A 20,192-nucleotide genomic window follows, 5' to 3' on the forward strand; every position below is an offset into this window, starting at 1 on the left:
TTGTCCTGATTTTCCCCCACTTCCTCCTCTCCCCTCCCATCCCACCCACTCCCTCAGGAAATTAGCCCACCTTCGTTCATGTCCACAGGTCATGCTTGTAAGTTCTTTGTCTACTGTACTTTACATCCCCATGGCTATTCTGTGACTAGCTATTTGTACTTCTCAATCTCCTCACCTCTCACCCCATTGTCCCACATCTGGTTCCCATCTCTTTTTCTTTAACCTTTAGAATTTTAATTCATTTTAATTATGATGTATCTTGGAGTGGGCATCTTTGTGTTCATCTTGTTTGGGACCCTCTGTGCTTCCTGGACTTGCATGTCTATTTCCTTCACCAAATTAGGGAAGTTTCCTTTCATTAATTTTTCAAATAGATTTCCAATTTCTTGCTCTTTCTCTTTTCCTTCTGGCACCCCTATGAAGTAAATGTTGGATTGCTTAAATTGTCCCGTAGGCTGCTTACACTGTCCTCACATTTTTGGATTCTCTTTTTTTCTTGTTCTAATTGGTTGATTTTTTTCTTCCTTATGTAACAAATCATTGATTTGATTCTCAGCTTCATCCACTTTACTCTTATTTCCCTGTATTTCATTTATTCCCTGAAATAAATTATCCTGTATTTCAATTAGTGTATCCTTTGTTTCTGGCTGGATCTTTTTTATGCTGTTGAGGTCCTCACTAAGTTCCTTGAGCATCCTTATAACCAATGTTTTTAACTCTACATCTGATACATTGCTTATCTCTATTTCATTTAGCTCTTTTACTGGAGTTTTGATCTGTTCTTTCCTTTGGGCTATGTTTCTTTGTCTCCTCATTTTGTCAGCCTCCCTGTGTTTGTTTCTATATATTAGGTAGAGTGTCTTTGACTCTATGTTTTGGTAGTGTGGCCTAATGTAGTAGGTATCCTATAGGGTCCAGTGGCACAACCTCCTCTATCACCCAAGTGGGGTACTCAAGGTACACCCTTTGTGTAGGCTTGGTACACTCTACTCTTATAGTTGAGCTTCGGTTGCTGTTGGCAGATGAATGGGAGGGATTTACCCAGGCCAGTCAGCTGCAACGATTGGCTGTGACCACTTAACCACCACCCCATGCCCTCCATAGAGGATCAACAATTCAGGTGCAGGGTGGTGGTGCTCTAACTGGTTTATAGCTGTCCATTGGGTGCACTGGCCCTGGGTTTTCCCAGGTGATGCAGGTCAAGATCAGCCCCCGACTCGTGTTTTGCCTGGGGCCAATCCACCTGAGTTATAAAGCAACCTGAGATGGCTGTTACTTGTGCTGGGCTTGAAGATTTCCAGGTGAAGCCAAGCCGTGAATCTAGGCTACTAGTTCCAGGCCTGGGGCTCACTGAGGCCAACTGCGGCTTATTTGAGAGGATTTAGAAGTTGTGAGGCATGAGCCAAGATGAGCCATTCATATAAAAAAGCAGCTTGGGTGGGCCTATAAGTTAGGTGAGGTGGAGTCTTTGAGGATCTCCAAGGTGGGTCAAACACTGTTAGCCAAGTTAATGGAATCTTAGATATGGCCTCAGTCTACTGATTCTGTGGGAAAAGGCCTAGAAAAGGGACAATGGCCTCTGCTCATCTTGATGCCAGATACCTCAGCCTCCTCCCGCATGTCCCTGGTGCCCCTCAAGCCACCATGCCAGTGCCAGAGCCCAGAGGGAGTGAGTCTGAGTAGGTGAGTCCATGTGTGGGTTCTTTAAGAGGAACTGCTTGGGGGTCCAGAAGTTTCTTTCACTGACTCATTGCCTACTGGTTTTTGCAGTCGGATATTGTGGAGACTTATCTTCCTGACACTGGAAGCTTAGGCTGGGGGGTCTGTTGTGGGGTTGGAACTCCTTACTTCCAAGCTAGCTATGCTTCCTGAATTTTTATCCACCACACATGGATATTTGACCAGCCTGTTCCCCATGTGTGCCCCTTCTAGCAGTCTAAATGGATATGGTGTCTTTAATTTTATTGTTTTCATACTTCCATTCAACTTTATGTCTGTCTATTCTGTCAGAACAATCACCTGAGTGATAATTGTTCTGTATTGTATTTGTAATTTTGTTGTGGTTGTGCAAAGAGGGGAGCCATGCCTGCCTATACTGCCATCTTGACTGGAAGTCTTTGAAATAAGGTTATTCCAACTCCAGTCATAAAATACTTTTTGAATAAGTTTCTGTGAACTTAAAATTTATGTAGGCATTTCTGGTTTCCCTTTGTCCTTACACTGTCTTCCATAACCTCTCTCAAAAGAAAAGAACTCCACAAAATCAGAACCATGTACTTTGAAGATGAGAGAGATTTGATGATTCTACAAAGTCTTTAAAAGGAAAATATTAGAATGACATAATTCTCTTGTATGTTAACTGTCACACATGGTGAGAATACTTAGACTTTCCATAAAGTCCTCAATGACTGGTTCAATAGAATGAATGACACATGTCCCTTGTGACTGCAGGAACATGTTTACAGCCCAGTGATGAAAGCTACAAAACACCCTTGTCTAATGCTGCATTTTGTTTAGTACTTGGATGGAATTCATTGTTCCGTAGGAAGACCTAAAGCTTTCATTTGTTCACAATTGTAAGAAAAGGTCTGGGTTGAGTTTTATATGACCACCTATATAAAATTGTTAGAGATAATAACAATGTAGAGAGGAGAAGCACTTAAAGCTCCAATTCTTTCCAAGTACTTAGATGTCCTCATTTAAGAAACATACTTTGTAAGTTATGCTCATGGGAAAGCAGTTTGAAAAGTTTACATATTGCAAATGCAAGCTGCTGTTAGTATTTAACAGTTTCTTATTAAGTCAGTAAAACAGCTGTTCAGGGCCCTTCCCCAGGCCAAACTAGCTTAGCCTCATTTCTGTTACAGAAATGAGCATGCAAGCAATGAGAAGCTGCATTTCAGTTAAAATATATTGTGGTTCCTACTTTCTAGAAATTCAAAGTGGAATTTTCTTTAAGTTAGTCCCAGTCTTAAGAGTTTTTATGTTGGGGAAGTGTGTGTGTGCATGTGTGTGGTTAGCTTTCTCAAATCCACAGAAGACAGCTCCTCAGAATCAGGCACCGGTGCTCAGTGGGGGAGTTATGACTGATTGAGTGAATGAACAAATATTTGCTGGGAGCTGAAGCACTTTGAGAGAGTTAAAAAATGCAATACAAAGACATCTCCCCCTTGGAGTGCTTACCTTTTAATTTGGGGGACTTTAGCCAAAAACACAGATTCTGTGCATACTGCAAAACAAATCTACACAGGATTGAACAAATGCAATGTGAGGAGAGTCCAGAGAAGAGACAGGACTGGTTTTTTGCGGCCTCAAGTCATTAGAGGGGATGAGATTTGAGGGGGACCACCTGGGAGCCATGGTATATGGTATATATGGTGTGGACTGTGTGCGTTTTTTTTTTAAATTTTTAATTAATTGATTTATTTATTTAAGAGAGGGGAACAGAAGGAGAAAGAGAGGGAGAGAAACATCAATGTGTGGTTGGCTCTCACACACCTCCTACTGGGTACCTGGCCTGCAACCCAGGCACATGCCCTAGACTGGGAATCAAACTGGCAACCCTTTGGTTCACAGGCTGACTGACACTCAGTGCACTGATCCACACCAGCTGGGGCACGCATGTTTGAATTCTCCCAAAGTTCATATGTTGAAACCCTAATCCCCAATGTGATGGTGTTTTGAGATGGGGTCTTTGGGAGATGGGTCAGTGCTCTTGAAAGAAGAGGCAGGAGAGTCTGCTTCCTCTTTCCCTACTGTAGGGTGAGAAGGCATACATATATCTGCAAGCCAGTGTGAGGGCTCTCGCTGGGAACTGAATTGGTTGGCCCCTTGATCTGACTTCTCAGCAACCAGAACTGTGAGAAATAAATTTGTTTTGTTTAAGCCACTCAGCCTATGATATTTGTGTTACAGCAGCCTGAACTGACTAAGATAGGATATAAATAAGATGGGAGTAGGGCAGGCCTCCCTGAAATGAGGGAATTGTACTGAGAGAGCAGTGGGTATGAGTTGAGTGGAGATATGGGTGCAAAGGGACCTCCTCAGAGGATATTTGCATCCTGTGGTGCTCTTACTCTTATTGATTTGATCATCCATTAGTATAGAGGGAAGGAAAAGGGGAGGAATCAGTTTTGACTTAGCAAAAACCCTCAACTTGCTTCTTCTTCTCCTCCTCTTCCTTTTTTGTTTTTTGTTTTCCTGAGTAATAATCTGTTTTTCTTGCTGCTATAGTCCCACAGCTAGAAGTATCCCTGGTGCTGCAGAAACTATTCGGTAAATATTTTAATAAGTTATCACCGGGGAACCACAGAGTTTGTTAATATCCAGAATTGGAAGGCCCCTGTTGCCCACTGCTCATTGAGTGTGCAGCGTTCTCTGAGTTGGAGAATCTCTAATTCTCCTTGTGCCTTACATTAGTGGAGAAGCTCGAGGAGCTGGGGTAACTGTTGTAATGGTAATTTTGAATTTTTCTTATGACTGTCTTGGGAATAGAAGAATGATTTGATTTTTGCTAAGCTAAATAAAATAAACAAGGGAACTTGTGAAATGAAACATTGAAGGATATTTGAAAGCAAAGAATAACAGACAGTTTAATAATTTCAGAAAATAGCATGGTAGAGATTCCATAGCAACAGGCTCTTCACTTTCTCAGTGAAATGAGTAATAAAAGGTGGCTTTCCTGGGAAGGCAATGTTCTACAGTATCAATAAGTGGTATTTAAAGTGGCCTGAATCTCAATTCAAAGGGAGATGATTTGAAATATACATAAATATTTAATTTATATTAAAATCACAGAAATTAGCACTTCTGATTTTTAAAATTGTAGTGATCTTTTTGCAGTCAAAATAAGTCACTAGTTTCAGAAATAGGCTCTACAGGCAGTCTGGCTCAGAAGGGAGTACAGACTTGACGAAGATGCCATTTTGCATTTCCTTCTTGTCTCTGGGCTGTGGATTGGACCAAGCGGTAGCAGGAAGGCTTCAGCTTGTGTTGCCGTATTTATAGGTGCTGACTCCTTGCTGCAGTTGTCCCATTTGGTCATGATTTTTGAGTCCTTGCTGAAAATTATATATCTTTTTCCTTTTTTAGTGTTTTTATTTTTTAATTGAATTTATTGGGGTGACATTGGTCAGTAAACTTACATAGGTTTCAGGTGTACAATTCTGTAATACACCATCTGTATATTGTGCTGTGTGTTTCCCATCCCGAATCAAGTCTCCTTCCATCGCCACTTGTCCCCCCATACCCCACCTTTCCCTCTGGCTGTCACCATCCTGTTGTCAGTCAATGAGAGCTTTTATTTTTGCTTAATCCCTTTACCTTTTTGCATAAGTAAAATTATGTATCTTTACTAAAATTTAACATCAGCAAACTGTAAGAAACTGGCACCTATTTTACAGAACACCATTTAGAACATCTTCAGTCAGAAATCGTATAGTTGAATGAGTACATTTATACAATATTTAATATTTCTTTTATTCTTTTACCCTAAGTTAACATCCTTCATCATTCTCAAGTAAGACATAAGAAGGGCCAGGCAATAAGCTTCCTCCGAATTTTCTTCCCAGCTCTCTCTTGGTCTCCTTTGTAATCTCCTTTCTTTCTGTCTGGCTCTTAAATATTTTTAAAATAAAGTGTTCCTGTTTTAAATTATGTAAAGAATACATACCCATTAAACAATTCAAGCAGTAGACTGGTTTAAAAATGAACATGTCCTATGAAAAATAAGTTTACAGCTACACACACGCACACACAGACATGCGCATATCTGGTCTTCCCTTTCACCCCTCTGCATAGGTTCATACTATATGTACTATGTTGCAGCTTGATTTTTAAGTTAACAATATGTCATCAGTCCACAAATACTGGCGTTTCTCAGCGTTCTCTTCCAGGTTTGCTCTTCTCTCTCTGCCCTCTCTGAATGGTGAGACACCACTTGCAGTTTTAGTTGCCCTCATGCTCATTCCCACACATTCCCAGCCCTGGTCTGGTGCTGAGACCCCAGATCACCGGTTTATCATTCCCTACTTGGATGCCTTGGGGCACTCATGCCCACCTCTCCCCAAATACTCTTTCTCTTCTTGTCTCTGTCTCAGGGGGCAGCAATGTTATTCATCCCCTTTTCCCAGCTAGAAAGTTGGTTCATCTTCAGTTCTTGTTCCCATTCAACCACATCGTGTCAATCACCAGGTCTACTGTTTCCACCTCTTTAATATCTCTTAAACCAATCAGGTTTTCTCCATTGCAACACCTCTGCAATGCCAATTGACTCTTGCTTGGGGAGCTCTAATTATCTAACTACCTTCCCTCCTTTTACTTTCCTCCTTGCCTTCTAATTTAATTGCCTCAGAGGCCCCTGATGATCTTTCTCCTGTGCAAATCTAAATATGTCTTATAATATTCAGTGACTTGCTGTTGCCTTCAGAATAAAGCTCAGACTTTCAATAACTTACAGGGTTTCTACGATCTGGCCTGTGCCTGGCCTGACTTGTTGGCCACCATCCCCAACTATGTTTGACTCTAACCCAAACACAGTCAACCACTGTGAGTTCCTTACCCATGCCATGTTCTCACTTACACATGTTTGCCTTGGTACATTCTGTCTCCTCATCTCTCTGCATCATCATTTCGGCCACTTCAGTGGTTTCTCCTACCAGCTGAGGTAGGTGTCATTCCTATTCATTCCTGGAGCATCCCACACTTACCTTTCTCCTGTTGTAGCATTGATCATTCTATATTGTAATTGCCTATGTTTGGTCTGCATCACCCCTGGCCCCTTACTAGCACTGCCACAATTGCCACTACTAGAGTGTGAGCTCCCTGAGGGCAGGCACTAGGAAGAGCATAGAATGTAGCACCTGATAGGAACCACATGTTTGAATGATGAATGACTGTAGTCAGAAACCCAAAAAGCTGAAGGGATGGCTTGATCCAGAATCCCCAGAGTTAAACTGGTTAAGTCAGAATCTCCATGTGCCTTGAGGGATCAGTCTGGTTCAAAGGTCAGGGTAAACACTTTTCAGGGCCTGAGCATGACAGTTTGGGATACCATTGCTCTAGCAGGGGTGTCAAACTCATTTTCACCAGGGGCCACATCAGCCTCGAGGTTGCCTTCAAAGGGCCGAATATCATTTTAGGACTGTGTAAATGTAACTACTCAACAGTTAAGTGAGAGTTGGGTGCTACTGCCAGGTGCAAACAAGATGCCAGGCTGGATAAAACAAGGTGGAGGGCCGGATGCTGCCCATGGGACTTGTGTTTGCCACCTGTGCTTTAGAGGGTAGAGCAAAGTAATCATAATTTGTCTTCCTTCTACTTTCCTTTGAGCTTTGTCCTGTTTGGAGTCTTCTGTAGACTCAGCAACACATTACAATTCAAGTGAGTAGGAGAGCTATAGGCTTGTACAAGTACTGAGTCCTCAATGGGGCAGAAGCAGAAATGTGAGAATTCTTGGAGTGAGGGACTTAGATATTATGTTGTCATAACACCCAGGGTGGCTAATCTTGTCTCTCGCACAGCTGGTTAATCCTTCCACTCCTCACCTACGTTCAACCGCCAGTTAGTGCAGGCTTCTTAAAGGAAGACCTTTGTTTGTGAGTCTCTCACTTTGGAGTCTCTGTGTCCTTTATCCACATGCTATAGAGAAGAAAAAAAAAAGTACCATTGAGAACCCACATGTCTTGTGACATCTTTTTAGAAAATTTATTCATCAATTTTAGGAAAAGAGGGAGGGAGAGAGAGTAACATGGATTTGTTGTTCCACTTATTTGTGCATTCATTGGTTGATTCTTGTATGTGCCCTGACTGGGGATTGAACTCACTGCTTTGGCACATCAAGACAGTGCTCTAACCAACTGACGTAGCCAGCCAGTCAGGGCTCACCAGTTGTTACATTTTGTTAAGTGCGACTGTGTTCATGCTGATTTGCATAGGATACTTCTCAGCTCTATAGTGATAAAGTTAATTTGTATATCAGGATCCAGAAAATGGAGGCAGCCCCATGGGCCCAGCCCACATTGCCAGTCTAAACCCAGGTCAGCTGTGCTTACTGCAAACACCTGTCAAGGGAATTTAACATACACCAATCACAATCCTCCAACTCAGCTTCAGCTGGTTTACCTTACCATAGAGAATAGGACCCACTAGCCTTATAAGGAAGTCCCTGGCCACCCAGCCAATCAGGCCCTATTTCTGTGTCACCACTTCTAAATAAAACTCACTCTTGCCCAATATCCCTTGGGAGGAGCGCTCTACTGCTTGTATGGGCCCGCACTCCCCCAGTCCATGGATTATTTTCCCTTGAAAAAGGACATCAAACTCATTACTAAATTGTTTCAGTTTTTTCATTTGACCGTTTGGCAATGACATGGGCCCCAGAGACAGCTGCTGAGGATTCCGGGGACGGCTTCTAGATGCAGGTGAAGGTGCCAGTGGAGCCTTTTGGTTCGCTGCCTCTGTGGCCGCCTCCGGGATCTCTGGTAAGCCTCTCTTGGATGGAGCTCCACTTGTTTTTTGTCTGAGCTCTTCGAGTTTGTTTGTTCCAATCCTTTTGAGTGGAACATTGGGGTGTGAGAGACTCCTGATTTTTCAGTGTGGAAATTGAAGTGTGAAAGACTCCAGAAATCCCCAAATCCCTTGGGAAGGGCACTCCACTATATTTCCTCCAATCCATGGATTGAATTCCCTTGAATAAAGGGCATCAAACTCTGCTAAACTTTTAGTTTTGCCATTTGATGATAGTAAACTTGGGATATTGAAACATAGTGCAAAGAACTCTGAACTTAGATTTTAAGATTGGGAGTTAGGATCTGGCTTCTCCAGCTACTTGAGGGATACAGTGTAGTCCTATTTTATGCAATTTTGAATTAAATATTGACTATTAAATATTGACTATAAAGTATTAAATTTCTCAATGCAAACAATTTGAAATAATGCAGTCCCCTCATAAGACCTGCATAATTCCTAAGCTCTTCAGGTTTGCTGAATAATAAGCTGTTTATTTTATTGAAATATTTCCACTTTAGCAAGTGAAAAGAAATACCCAATGTCTTCTGTCATGGAAACGATCTTAAAATACATAAATCTTAGTCAGATTTTGCAGGGTCTTCAGGAAGGCATTTCTTGCATAAAAAACAGTCTCTTTGGCCTAGGTAAGTCCACTGTCTTGTCTTCACTTGTTGATGCTCACTGGGGAAAACTGGTAAAGAGGAAAATGCACCTTGTAATTTTACAAGAGGAAATAATAGGTTGAAGGTGCCTGGTTTAGTGCCTGATATTGATCAGGCAGTCAGTGAATGTTATTTGATTTGAAATGTGGAAAAGATAAACACCACAATTTGAATGTCTATTTTCCACTAGAAATACTTACAACTGTAAGCAGTCAGTAAATTGGGGGATCTCTCAGTATCACAGATAAAGAAATAGGATCATAGGAGATCCTATTTGTGGATATGTGTGGATTTTATTTCTGTGTTGAAATAGTGACTTAAGGTAGGCAGGCAGCATTTGAAAAATAGATCTGAAGAAACATTTCTCTTGGTTTCCTTTTCTTAAAGGACCAGAACATTTTAAATATAGGCATTATTTGTTACATTGTGCTTCACAGATGTTGCACCATTTTTGCAAATTGAAGGCAGGACCTTCCACCAGCAAACAGGTTATGAATTGCTTTATTGCAATGGTTTGGAACTGAACCTGCAATATTTCAAGGTATGTCTATAATAACCAGACACACGATTTTAAAAGGAAATTTAACTCAGCTTTCCCAGTGCCTCCTTTCTTACAATTATTAAATGAATGTGATAATCCAATAGTTATTTTAATGAGGGGTAAAGGCCTTCAAGATTTCCAAATTCAAAAGGACTTTCAGTCACTTTTACAGACATATGCAGGTTTCAGGTGAAAAGAGCACTAGGGTGATATAGGAATGAATAAATTTATAAACTTGCCCTCGTTTGTTCTGAGAGCTGCATATATATGCTTTTCTAAACTATGGATACATCAGATGCATTAATCATGTAGTAATTGAAGCTCTTTGAAAGAAACATGCTCTCATAAATGCAAGCTATTGTTATTAGCAGTGGTGTGATTAGTTATAAAACTATTTAATTAAAAATTTAAGTCAGCAGTTGAAGAAAAGATTTTATCAGTTTTGGAATAAAATGAACACAGATAAGGCTCAAGGTAAGATGAAAAAAGTTAATGTTTTGGCTGAAACTACATTTTGGAAGAAAGATTTTAAGGATGCATTTGTCCTTGAGGCCCATTCTGACTTGGGCAAGCTAGAGAAGATGGTCAAGAACTGGGATTAAGATGGAAAATTATTTTCTTTCTCTGGGTCTTGCATTTGTATAGATTGGGGAACTTAAAAGAACCTGAAGGCAGTGGCCACACAGTTGCATCAAAACTAGATTCTCTCAAGTTCTACAAGAGACAGCTGAACTCTCTGAAATCCTAACAAGGACAAAATATATTTCACCATTTCTGCTCAGGGGCAAATTTTTCCTTAACTCTGCTGGGGGTTTTGAGCTTCTCAGCATGACAGACAGACAGCTTCTCTCTCTTCATCACGTATACTATCCTAGCCTCTGCTTATGAATCAAACAATAACCCAATAACATTTGTGGACAGCTTTCTTATGAAATATATCTAAGCTTAGTCATTTTGATTGCTCCTGTGTATAGCAGGGAACCAACAAATCACTGAGGCCGGGCTTGGGGCCTATAGGAACTGAGGCAAAGGGTAAAGGAGGATGGCTGGTAGCAGGGGAAGATGTAGGATGACTTCTCTCACAGGCGCCCACCCGGCCAGGTGGCAGGAAAAGAGGGTCTTGGCTTCTCCTTTCCTAGTTCCCCTTGATCAGCTGGGATCTGTCCATTTGATAAATGCATTAACACAGAAGTAAGCAGTTTGAGCCTTCCCCTTATACTTTAGTCTCTGTCAAACAAAGGACTTTAAAAGTCTTATTCACTGTATAACCCCCTTAACTATCTACAACCTTGGTATGTTATAGATGACTTTTAAGGTAAAAATATATCTTAATTATTTCAAGATAAACACTCTGCTTTAATGTTCTAGAATTTTTGATGAGCTGCGTGTTACAGCAGATTCTGAACAAAGATGTAATGAAGCTTAAATGGGCAAAGGTAATCAAATATTTTCTTTATATCTTGTCCAGATGTGTCACCTTGGGGTGGGAGGTAGGGGGGATATGTTAACTTTCACTCATCTCCAAGTACACTGTGTACCGCAAGGACTTTCTTTGGCAGTCCTAGTTCACCTGGTCCCTGGCCAGGGGGCGGAGCCCAGCTGGAGCAGAGATGTGAGCTCACCAAGAGGGAGGGCCCTGCTTTCTCAGGTGTCTGCCTAAATCACTGTTACAGAAACAGATAAATATGATTATTATTGTTCTCCTTTTGTATTTTTCCTTTATATCCTTATAAATGTAACTGGCAACCCAATACCCTTGAAAGCTACTGTTCTGTTAATTCAATAGGTATGGTATTCCCTTACTGTTTGCCTTCTTTCTTTGAGGGAAAGCATAAAGTTATTTTTACAACCAGGGCAAATAAGGATCGTGGTTCACTGCCCTATTTTCTATGAGGTTACTGAGTCTTCCAGATTACACTCCTGAAGTTGCTTTTTTGTGTGTGTGTCTCCTCGAGAAGTGAGTTGATGTGTCCCTCACAGCACCGTGCTGGCTCCATGGGGCATGCTGTGTGGTTTCTTGATGTGAACACACGTCTTTTCATACTTTCACTTTTCTCATAGCTGACTACACCTTAAAACTGATGGGTGCATTTAATGTGGCATTATTTTTTAATTAAAAGCCATTATTTGATCAAAATGATGGTGGTTTTTATTATTGATGGTATTTTAGAATATAGGAAAGGTTAGTTAACTATAGCTGGGTAACAAATAACCCTAAAACTCAAAATAACAGTAATCATTTACTACCTCTCATGGTTCTCGTGAATCAGGGTTCACTGAGGGCACAAAGGGGAGGTCTTGTCTGGGCTCCATGCTGTCCGGGGCCTCAGCTGGAAGATGCGTAGCCTCTGAGTTAGAATCATCTGAAGGCTCACTGATTCCTATTTGAGCTTTGCTGGGGCTATTAACTGACACAGGAATAGTCCATGAAGAGATAAGGAGAGGAAGGGATTAAACTTAAAATATTTACTTATTTATTTTTTTTTATGAACGCAAGAGCTTTCAAACTCATAGGAGCTTTGGAAGGAAGAACCCATTTGGAATTTTCTGAGAGAGGCTGAACTTGGGTTCAGATCTCAGGGGGGCTTGGAGACTGGCACTTTGGAGGTCAACCTAACATTTTGTCACTGCAAAGGGCAGCATTACAGTGAAGCTTAGATTTTTGCATCAGTGTCTACTCTGTTGGTTAGTGTTCAGGATGACTTACACCAAACGCTTTACTACTTCTACAAGTCTCTGTCCCATCTCTAAGTTTTCAAATCTAGGTGGGCAGAAGCAGCATAGCTGACAATACCATGTGTTCCTTCACTTGAATCAGGGACTTGACTGTCAGCGGTCCCCCAACACTCCTCAGTCACACATACTAGGGAAGAGTTCTCTTTCCGCCATGCTTTGAGGTCTCTGACGTGAGCAGATGAAGGCAGCACTTCTCCAGACCCCCTCTTGTTAATCTCTGAAATACACAGGAAAACCTGGGGGAGTCCAGGAGTTTGTGGTCTCTTGCACTTCTCAACCTCCTGTGGGTTCAAAGGGTTAGATGAAATACTGTCTTTGAAAATTTAAACAACCAACGAAAACACACTACTCTTTCCTAAAAAGCTAAAGTTTTAACAAAGTGGTAATTTTTTGTTAAAACACTTTAGAAATTAAATGGGCCATTTCTTTAGGCCTACATGTATTAAGGCTTCTAAATATGATGTTTAAAATAATGTCATTATTGTCTAGAAACCTGAAATAAGCATTCCGCCACAAAAATAGGTTTTCTTTTGCTGAAATCATCCTTAACACTAGTTTCAGAATATTAAGCTTCAGGGGGGTGTTATAAAAGGATTACTATCATCATCAAGAGCTCCCATCTACTGTACACATCCAGTTGGCAGGCAATGAACAGGGCTCAAATAAGGTCTCGCTCGACAACCTGTGAGGTTGGCATATCATCCCCATTTTACAGGCAAGAAAACTGAGGCCTACTCAGCAAGTAGCAAGCAGAGTTTATCTCACTTGAAAACTGTTGTTTGGGGCTAGCCAGTATTTGGGAAGCTGTAGAATTTTTCACAGCAGCTACTAAGTCTAGGGAACTAGTGTCTACAAATAGAACCCTTTTATGTGAAACTGGGATGTGGCCCAGAGACTGCAGTGGTTCAACTGCTGAACATATGTAGATCTTTCATTTTTGATGCATGTATCTTGGTATTGAATCTACGCTCCTTTAAAGTTGGTTGTGTTTATGATATTCTCTAGAGAGTTTAGTATCATGGGGTTTTGTAAATTAGTAGATTACATCATAGGATGACCAATGTAGCAATATCTTTGGATGCAATGTAGCTAATAGTGTGTGTGTGTATGGGGGAAGGGGGAGAAAGAGGAGAGATCAATCAAGAGATAAAACATGTTTGGGATTTAGAATTTATAAAAATGATTTCAGATTAATTTAAATCTTCTTTATTTCAGGAATAACATATCTTTATTGTGAAAATTGTAGGTAAATTTCCCCCATCCATGAAACAGAAAAGCCATCTTATAGTCATTCACCGTTAAGATTTTGGTTTACATATCCCAAGCTCTATGTGTGTGCGTGCGTGTGTGTGAACATTCACTCATATATTTGTTTTTGCAAAAATGATCCCATACCAAAACTATTCTAGAAATTATATTTTTAAACTTAGTCATTAAATATGCTTTTATAACACCATTTTTAATATAGTAACATTTTTACAGTATGGCTATATCATATGTTTTGAACATCAGGTTTTTTTTATTATTTATTTTTCTTTCTTCTGTTATCTTACAGCAACTGACAGATAGAAGCAGGCTTTTTAAACTTCAGGGCACTCCTTGGCCCCCTCCCCCACTGCCGTTTGGTAGAGGGTGCTGTGTATTGCTGCTCTGCTGCCCTGAGACCTACCAGCCAGCGAAGAACGCTGTGAAACTGATGGCTGCTGACAGCTCATCTGCTTTTGCTGTTTCTTCTTACAGGAGACAGAGCATGTGGCGCCCAGCCAGTCGGAATGTCGGGGGAGAGCAGGAACGCCAGCTCATGAGAGTCCACAAAACCACCCGTTCAGGGGCCAGGAACCAGTGTGGCTTCAACCAAGGTGGGCCTTTGCTGTGCCTGGGGTTCATTCCCTGGTGCTTGTCACACCCACACAAGAATCTAGGTATTCTGATGTTTGTTGGCATTCCTTGTAGCCTAAGAATCTGCTTAATGGGGCCTAGAAAGAGTATCATTGAGTCTGAGTTTGAGAGATGTAAATAACCTACTGTCTCATCTTTAGTTTGAAGATTACCAGCCTTAAGTCTCAGAGAGAAGTAGAGATAATGCTGCCCTTGGAGAGAAATGGTTAGGTTTTCCTCTGTGATAATGATAGTGATGGCGGTATAGACATCAGCCAGTTGCTTTTTATGTATGATTATATAATAACCTTCACCACATCCTCATAGCCCCATTTTATGGAGGAAAAACCTGAGGCTGGGAGACAGTAAGGCATTCACCTGATGTTGCACAAGGGAAATAAACTGAGCCAGAATTTGAACCTACAAATGTCTGTCTATGGCATAGCAGGTGTGGCTTCTGTGCCCATCCTAGTGGTGTCCTGAGGCCCTGAAGTAGCCCCAGGCTGGAGATAGCGTGACTTGAGGGCAAGGGCATGGATAAAGAGCTGTCTGCAGCAAGGTTGGCATGGCGTTCTGATGCGAGCCTGGCATTACAGCTGTCTATGGAAAGTCTCTGCTGGAAATAAACAGAAGGAAGAATTCAACCACTAGTTGTGTCAGCTGTCTTTTTAGGATCTTGTGTACAGTGTAATTGTAGCCCTGACTCAGTGGAAAGAGTTCTGTGCTTCTGAGCATGACCTTTAGCAATTTTTTCTAAGGTTGCAGAGTCTAAATAAATCAACAACTACAGAGGAGATTATGCTATGTAATTGTGCTTTAAAATATCCAATGTCCTAAATTTAGAATCACAGAATTCCAAAGGGTTAGAGGGGACCCCGGAGTGAGATATTCCGCTATCTGATTGGATTTATGGTCACAATTTATCACTCTCTTGACAAGTTGCCATCTCTTGTCTGTTTATTCTCACTTGACCTCTGGTGGGGTAAGATTCAACCTTGTTATTTCTCTGATGATCAGGACACTCTCCTTGCTATTTGAGGCTTTATTGTAATAAAGCTATTTTAGGCTGACTAGAGCCAATTTAGGCAGTGACCCTATCTCCCCTGACCAGACTGGGGACTGCTTCTCTCATCATGAATAAGGCCAACTGTATTTCCATTCATGTTTCAAAAAAAGTAAAAACAAACAAACAAAAAAACAAAACAACAAATAAAGAAAAAAACTAAATAATTTTTTCTTTTTTAAATCCTTACCCGAGGATATGTTTATTGATTTTAGAGAGAGGAAGGGAGCGAGACAGAGAGAAACATAGATGTGAGAAATGTTGATTTGTAATCTCCCATTTGCACCATGACTGGGAATTGAACCCACAACATAGGTATGAGACTGGACTAAGGATTGAACCCACAACCTTTTGGTGCATGGGATGGTACTCCAGCCAACTGAGCCACTCGGCCAGGGCTACATCATTCTTATTTATGTATGGAAGGTATGGTGGCTCTTTGGGATGGATATTCACAGAGGCTGATGAGGGAAAAATGGCATTAGCAATTAACCTTCTCAAAAATGCCTGAATTTTGGTAAACTTAAAACTACTTTCTATCTCCTGAATGGTGGGGAAGGTGAGTAGGGATGTCACTGTCACTAGAGGGCAAGTTAGAAATGTAATAGGATTACATGTGGGTATTGTTCACACGTGACTAGGGAGACCAAGAATATTGAATTAGAGACCCTCCCTATGAGGAAACACATACCTTTTGGCAGGAACTCTTACCTTTGGGGGTAGGAATTGCAGTCTTATTCAGATTCCCAAAGATGTGTGGCACTGTTTTTCAGAGAAAAGGGATGCACATACACACGACAGTCTGTGTAACATTTAGGTGGTTACTAGGTCTCCTCTGCATGTCTGGAAAAGGAACCAGACACAAGGTTTCTCATTCAGTCAGGCTTGTCTTCCCAACAGATTGGCCACCTTTTGCAAAAACAGACCTGATCTCTCTTCCTGTATACCTAAGTAAGTCTCTGCAGGACCCCACCTACCTTGTTGTTCTTGTATCCCTCTACCTCCCACCCCCCACCCCGGCTTAGCCTCCATGCTGTACTTTCGCAGGGTCTAGCACATTCTAGAAATTCCGTGCACCAGGTTTGGCAATCACAGGATCTGGGAGCCAGTTGCACATCGGGAGCCATGTTAGGCCAAGTTAGGCTTGTAATTCTTAGACTTAGTATTTAGACTAGGCTGGTAACCTTTAATCTACAGTCATTTGTCACAACCGTGGTGGTGTCACCCAGAGACATTCTAATGGTACTTGAAAAAAATCTCAAAATATTGCAGGAATTATGAAACTTGATGAACTGGTGAAATGAGATCCGAGGCTAAAAACAACTTTGAGTCAGGTAGCTCGCATTCCTGATAACCTTGGTCTTCCGTTGTACGTCAGCATGTGGCAGGGTTCAGGCATATCATGCCCAATAAAATCCTGATAGAGACATGATACTGTAACAGAACACGTATGACTTAGGTCTGGCTCAAGGTAAGGGAAGAAGCCAGAGTCAATCTCAGCAGGTGTAAAATGCCACCTTCTTGGGGATCGAGAGAGAATGTTATTAGCAATAAACAATTTGAGAAAGGGAAGAAGCATCTTTCTGTAGCAAGGAGCAGTCAAGTGAGTGACAAACATCTCACGTTTCATTTAAACGAGACTTGAAGGATTAGTCTTCAGGGAGTGAATCCATCCCTGCAGACGTGAGGTTTTGGAGTGGACTGTGTTACGGTGTTGGCATTGATTTTTCCATACGTGCCAAATAGGAATAGCGTCATAGTTTCAGCTCTCAGAGCATTTGCATCATCAGCTCTTTCTAGCACAAAAAGCCTTTATTTTTCTCTGTGGCTGAGCTTCCAGGAGGACTATGAATGTTTTTGCCAAAGTTTGAATATATGTACATTATATTGGTTTTCAGAAGCCGTTGTAACAAAATGAGCACAAACCTGTGGCTTAAAAAAACACGGATGTATAATCTTATAATTCTATAGTCTAGGCCTCCAAAATGCATCTCACTGGGCTGAAGAGTCCAGGTTTGAGCAGTCCTGCATTCTTTCCGGAGGCTCCAGGGGAGAATTAGTCCATTTCTGTGCCTTTTCCGGTTTTCAGACTCTGCCTTCATTGCTTGGTTCATGGCCTCTGTTCCATTTTTAAAGCTAGCAACATAGTGTCTCTCTGAGCATGACTGGGAAAGATTTTCTGTTTTCTAAGTATTCATGCGAATGGGCCGAATCACATAAGCCTTGCTCATCTCCACATCTCAAAGTCCTTATTTAATCATATCTGTAAAATGGTTTTTGTTATGTAAGGTAAGGGAGGGGGCAAGGGATGCAGACATGGACATCTTTGGGGGACCATTACCCTGCTTACTGCATATACATTTATTTTTCCAGGGAAGAGGGGGTGACCTACCCATGGCCTGTGGGCTGTATGCGGCTTAGGATGGCTATGAATCGGGCCCAGCGCAAAACTGTAAATTTACTTAAAACCTTTTTGTTTGCTCATCAATTTTCCTTAGTGTTTGTGTATTTAATGTGTGGTCCAAGACAATGCTTCTTCTTCCAGTGTGGCCCAGAGACACCAAAAGGTTGGACATCCCTATCAGAGTCTCAAATGGTACTCAAGCTCCCCAAAAAGGTTTGGAACAACTGTCCTAGCCTCTTCCTCCTTCAAGTGTGCTTCTTGTTTTGGATTCCCACAGAACCATCCTCACCAGTCACTGCTGCCCCTGCGTCCTCTTTCTCTGCATCCCTCATCTCACCGCACCCTCCTCACCCCTCTGTTACCTTCCTTAGCAGTACAGTGTTCTACCTCAGAGGTCTTAATTAAACTTAGTGTACTGTAGGTATGTCTAGGGTGAAAATATATTTGGCTTGTACAGTGTTTTATAATGTTCTGATTCAATATTTAAAAATCAGGTTTTACAGACTTCCGGCATTCTCTTGAAAAACCTGAAGATGAGATAACCCAGAGCCTCCATCCCTACAAGGCAACAATTAGTTGGAGCCAAGGAGCAGTGCTCTATTTTTTCACAGTTCCCACCCAAATCTGCCCGTCTATTTATGGTCTTTGCCTGGCTCCTACAGGCATTTGGTTTATAATACTTGTCTCACTCCTTTTCTCCCGAGCTACTGCTCCTCCTGGGGACTCTAGCTGCTGGGAGCTGAGCCCTAATATTGGCGATGGCTGATACTGTCTTAATGCCTCCTTTTCCAAGATGGTGTGTGTATGTTTTAACTTGGATTTTCAGTACTTCTGAGCGGCGGGGCTACGTAGTACACTACTCTGGCATGCTCCTCAGTACCTGGTGCTTTTCAAAACATGTATAATTATAGAACTGCATTTAGTTAGAACAAGAGTGAAAACTTAGCAATCATTTAATACAACCTTCTCATTTTCTAGTTTGATGCCCAGTGAGGCTGTGATTCACTTAATCCTTCACTCCCTTTGTAATAGAACCAAGACAAGCACCAGCAATCTGTTTGGGGCAGCCACTTAATGAATATGTATCAATTTGATTGATTTTTATAGCTAAGGCCAATGCCAATACTGTGAACCCTCAGAAAGGACAAAGGGGAATTTACAAATGTAAGAGAATACTAATGAAGTCAGGAACTTTTTACCCAGCTAAGTAAATTTACTTTTGAGAGTGATTAACTCACTTGTGTTTAAACTGTTGTATTAAAATTTATGACAGCATTAAACCTTTAATGTTGTTAAAGACTTTGTCCGCATAAACAGGAGCTATTCTATAGCATTGTGTTACTGCTAATTAAGGCAGTGGTTACATTTGCGAATTGAAGTTCATTAGCCTCTTCATCTAGAAGTCCCCAGTTAGAGGGGGTTGAAGGTTGGGGTATTAATGAGGATAATGGCCTTTGATGACTTTGACTATTTTTGTGACATTCCACATGAAAGGAAAAGCTTTGTTGCTCTATGAAAAGAGGAAGTTTTGTTGGCAGCCACTTTTCCATGGGGGATACATTCTTTCATCTTTTGTTTTTGAGATAGACAACTTGTATGTGTGTTTAATAGCCAGTTGTTTCACATTTAACTGTTTTCACAGAAGTAAGCAGAGTCTTAATGAGTTCTGCTAAAAAGAGAAAGGAGGAGGAAGAGAGTGAGCACTGGGAGGTTTTTTAGTAATACAGGAAACAAGGTCTGCCTTCTTGGGCTGAACCAGAGTCGGAGTTCTGCCTGTTGTCAGCATGTTCTTTCTCATTAGTGTGCTCTTAAGGTTTCTTTTCTTTTTTTCTTTTTTTTTTTTGTGGGGGTGAGGGGGAAGACCAGGGAATAGGGTAGAGATTTAAAAAATAGCTTGTCTTGACAATGTTTAAGACTCCCTGGTGTACGGCTCTGTGATGGGTGGGACCTAGCTTACTTTGTGTCTACTACATAGGAAGAGAGCTACATGAGGGCTGTCTTTCATTGCCCACTCTGCCTTCACCTCCAGGGGCGCAGAAACAATCTGGTGAATGAAACAAACATTCAAATTAAATACAGGCTCCTGTGTCTACCAGGTGACCCTGGTCGCTTCCCTCAAATCCCTAAGTCCCTCTAACAGGAGTTTGGGTCCGATGATTTCTAAGGCCCTTTCTGGCTCTTACACTGAAAATGTTCAACACCCTAGATGTTTAAAGGATTAGACATGGAAAGACTTTAGCTCAATGATACCAGCTCTTGCAGTCACAGATAAAAATAATTCCCCCTCCTTGACATAGAGCACAAAAACATCCCACACCAAAGCGTTGAACTGTGGATGGGAAAAGAGCCCACACTTGTTTATTATGGAAATGAAACCCTGTTTTTATTTTTTATTTTTGG

The 20,192-nt window shown here is 41.3% G+C and overlaps 1 protein-coding gene across 9 annotated transcripts in view; it reads left to right on the forward strand.

The window, feature by feature from the left end:
- The window catches only part of FAM13C (family with sequence similarity 13 member C), a 125,953-nt gene that overhangs the window by 32,210 nt on the left and 73,551 nt on the right, over positions 1 to 20,192 (forward strand). For 3 of the 9 annotated variants that reach the window (XM_045841818.1, XM_045841820.1, XM_045841819.1), the window contains one exon: positions 14,188 to 14,306. In XM_045841818.1, the coding sequence (XP_045697774.1) occupies positions 14,188 to 14,306 (119 nt within the window). Of the gene's footprint in view, positions 1 to 8,246; positions 9,153 to 9,607; positions 9,712 to 11,079; positions 11,148 to 14,187; positions 14,307 to 20,192 lie in introns of those variants that run through there. The other 6 variants (XM_045841822.1, XM_045841824.1, XM_045841823.1 and 3 more) reach the window with 5 other exon arrangements.

This window comes from Phyllostomus hastatus, unplaced genomic scaffold, assembly GCF_019186645.2.
Source record: "Phyllostomus hastatus isolate PE091 unplaced genomic scaffold, TTU_PhHast_1.1 phas_contig_38, whole genome shotgun sequence".
In the NCBI taxonomy this organism is placed as follows: Eukaryota; Metazoa; Chordata; class Mammalia; order Chiroptera; family Phyllostomidae; genus Phyllostomus; species Phyllostomus hastatus.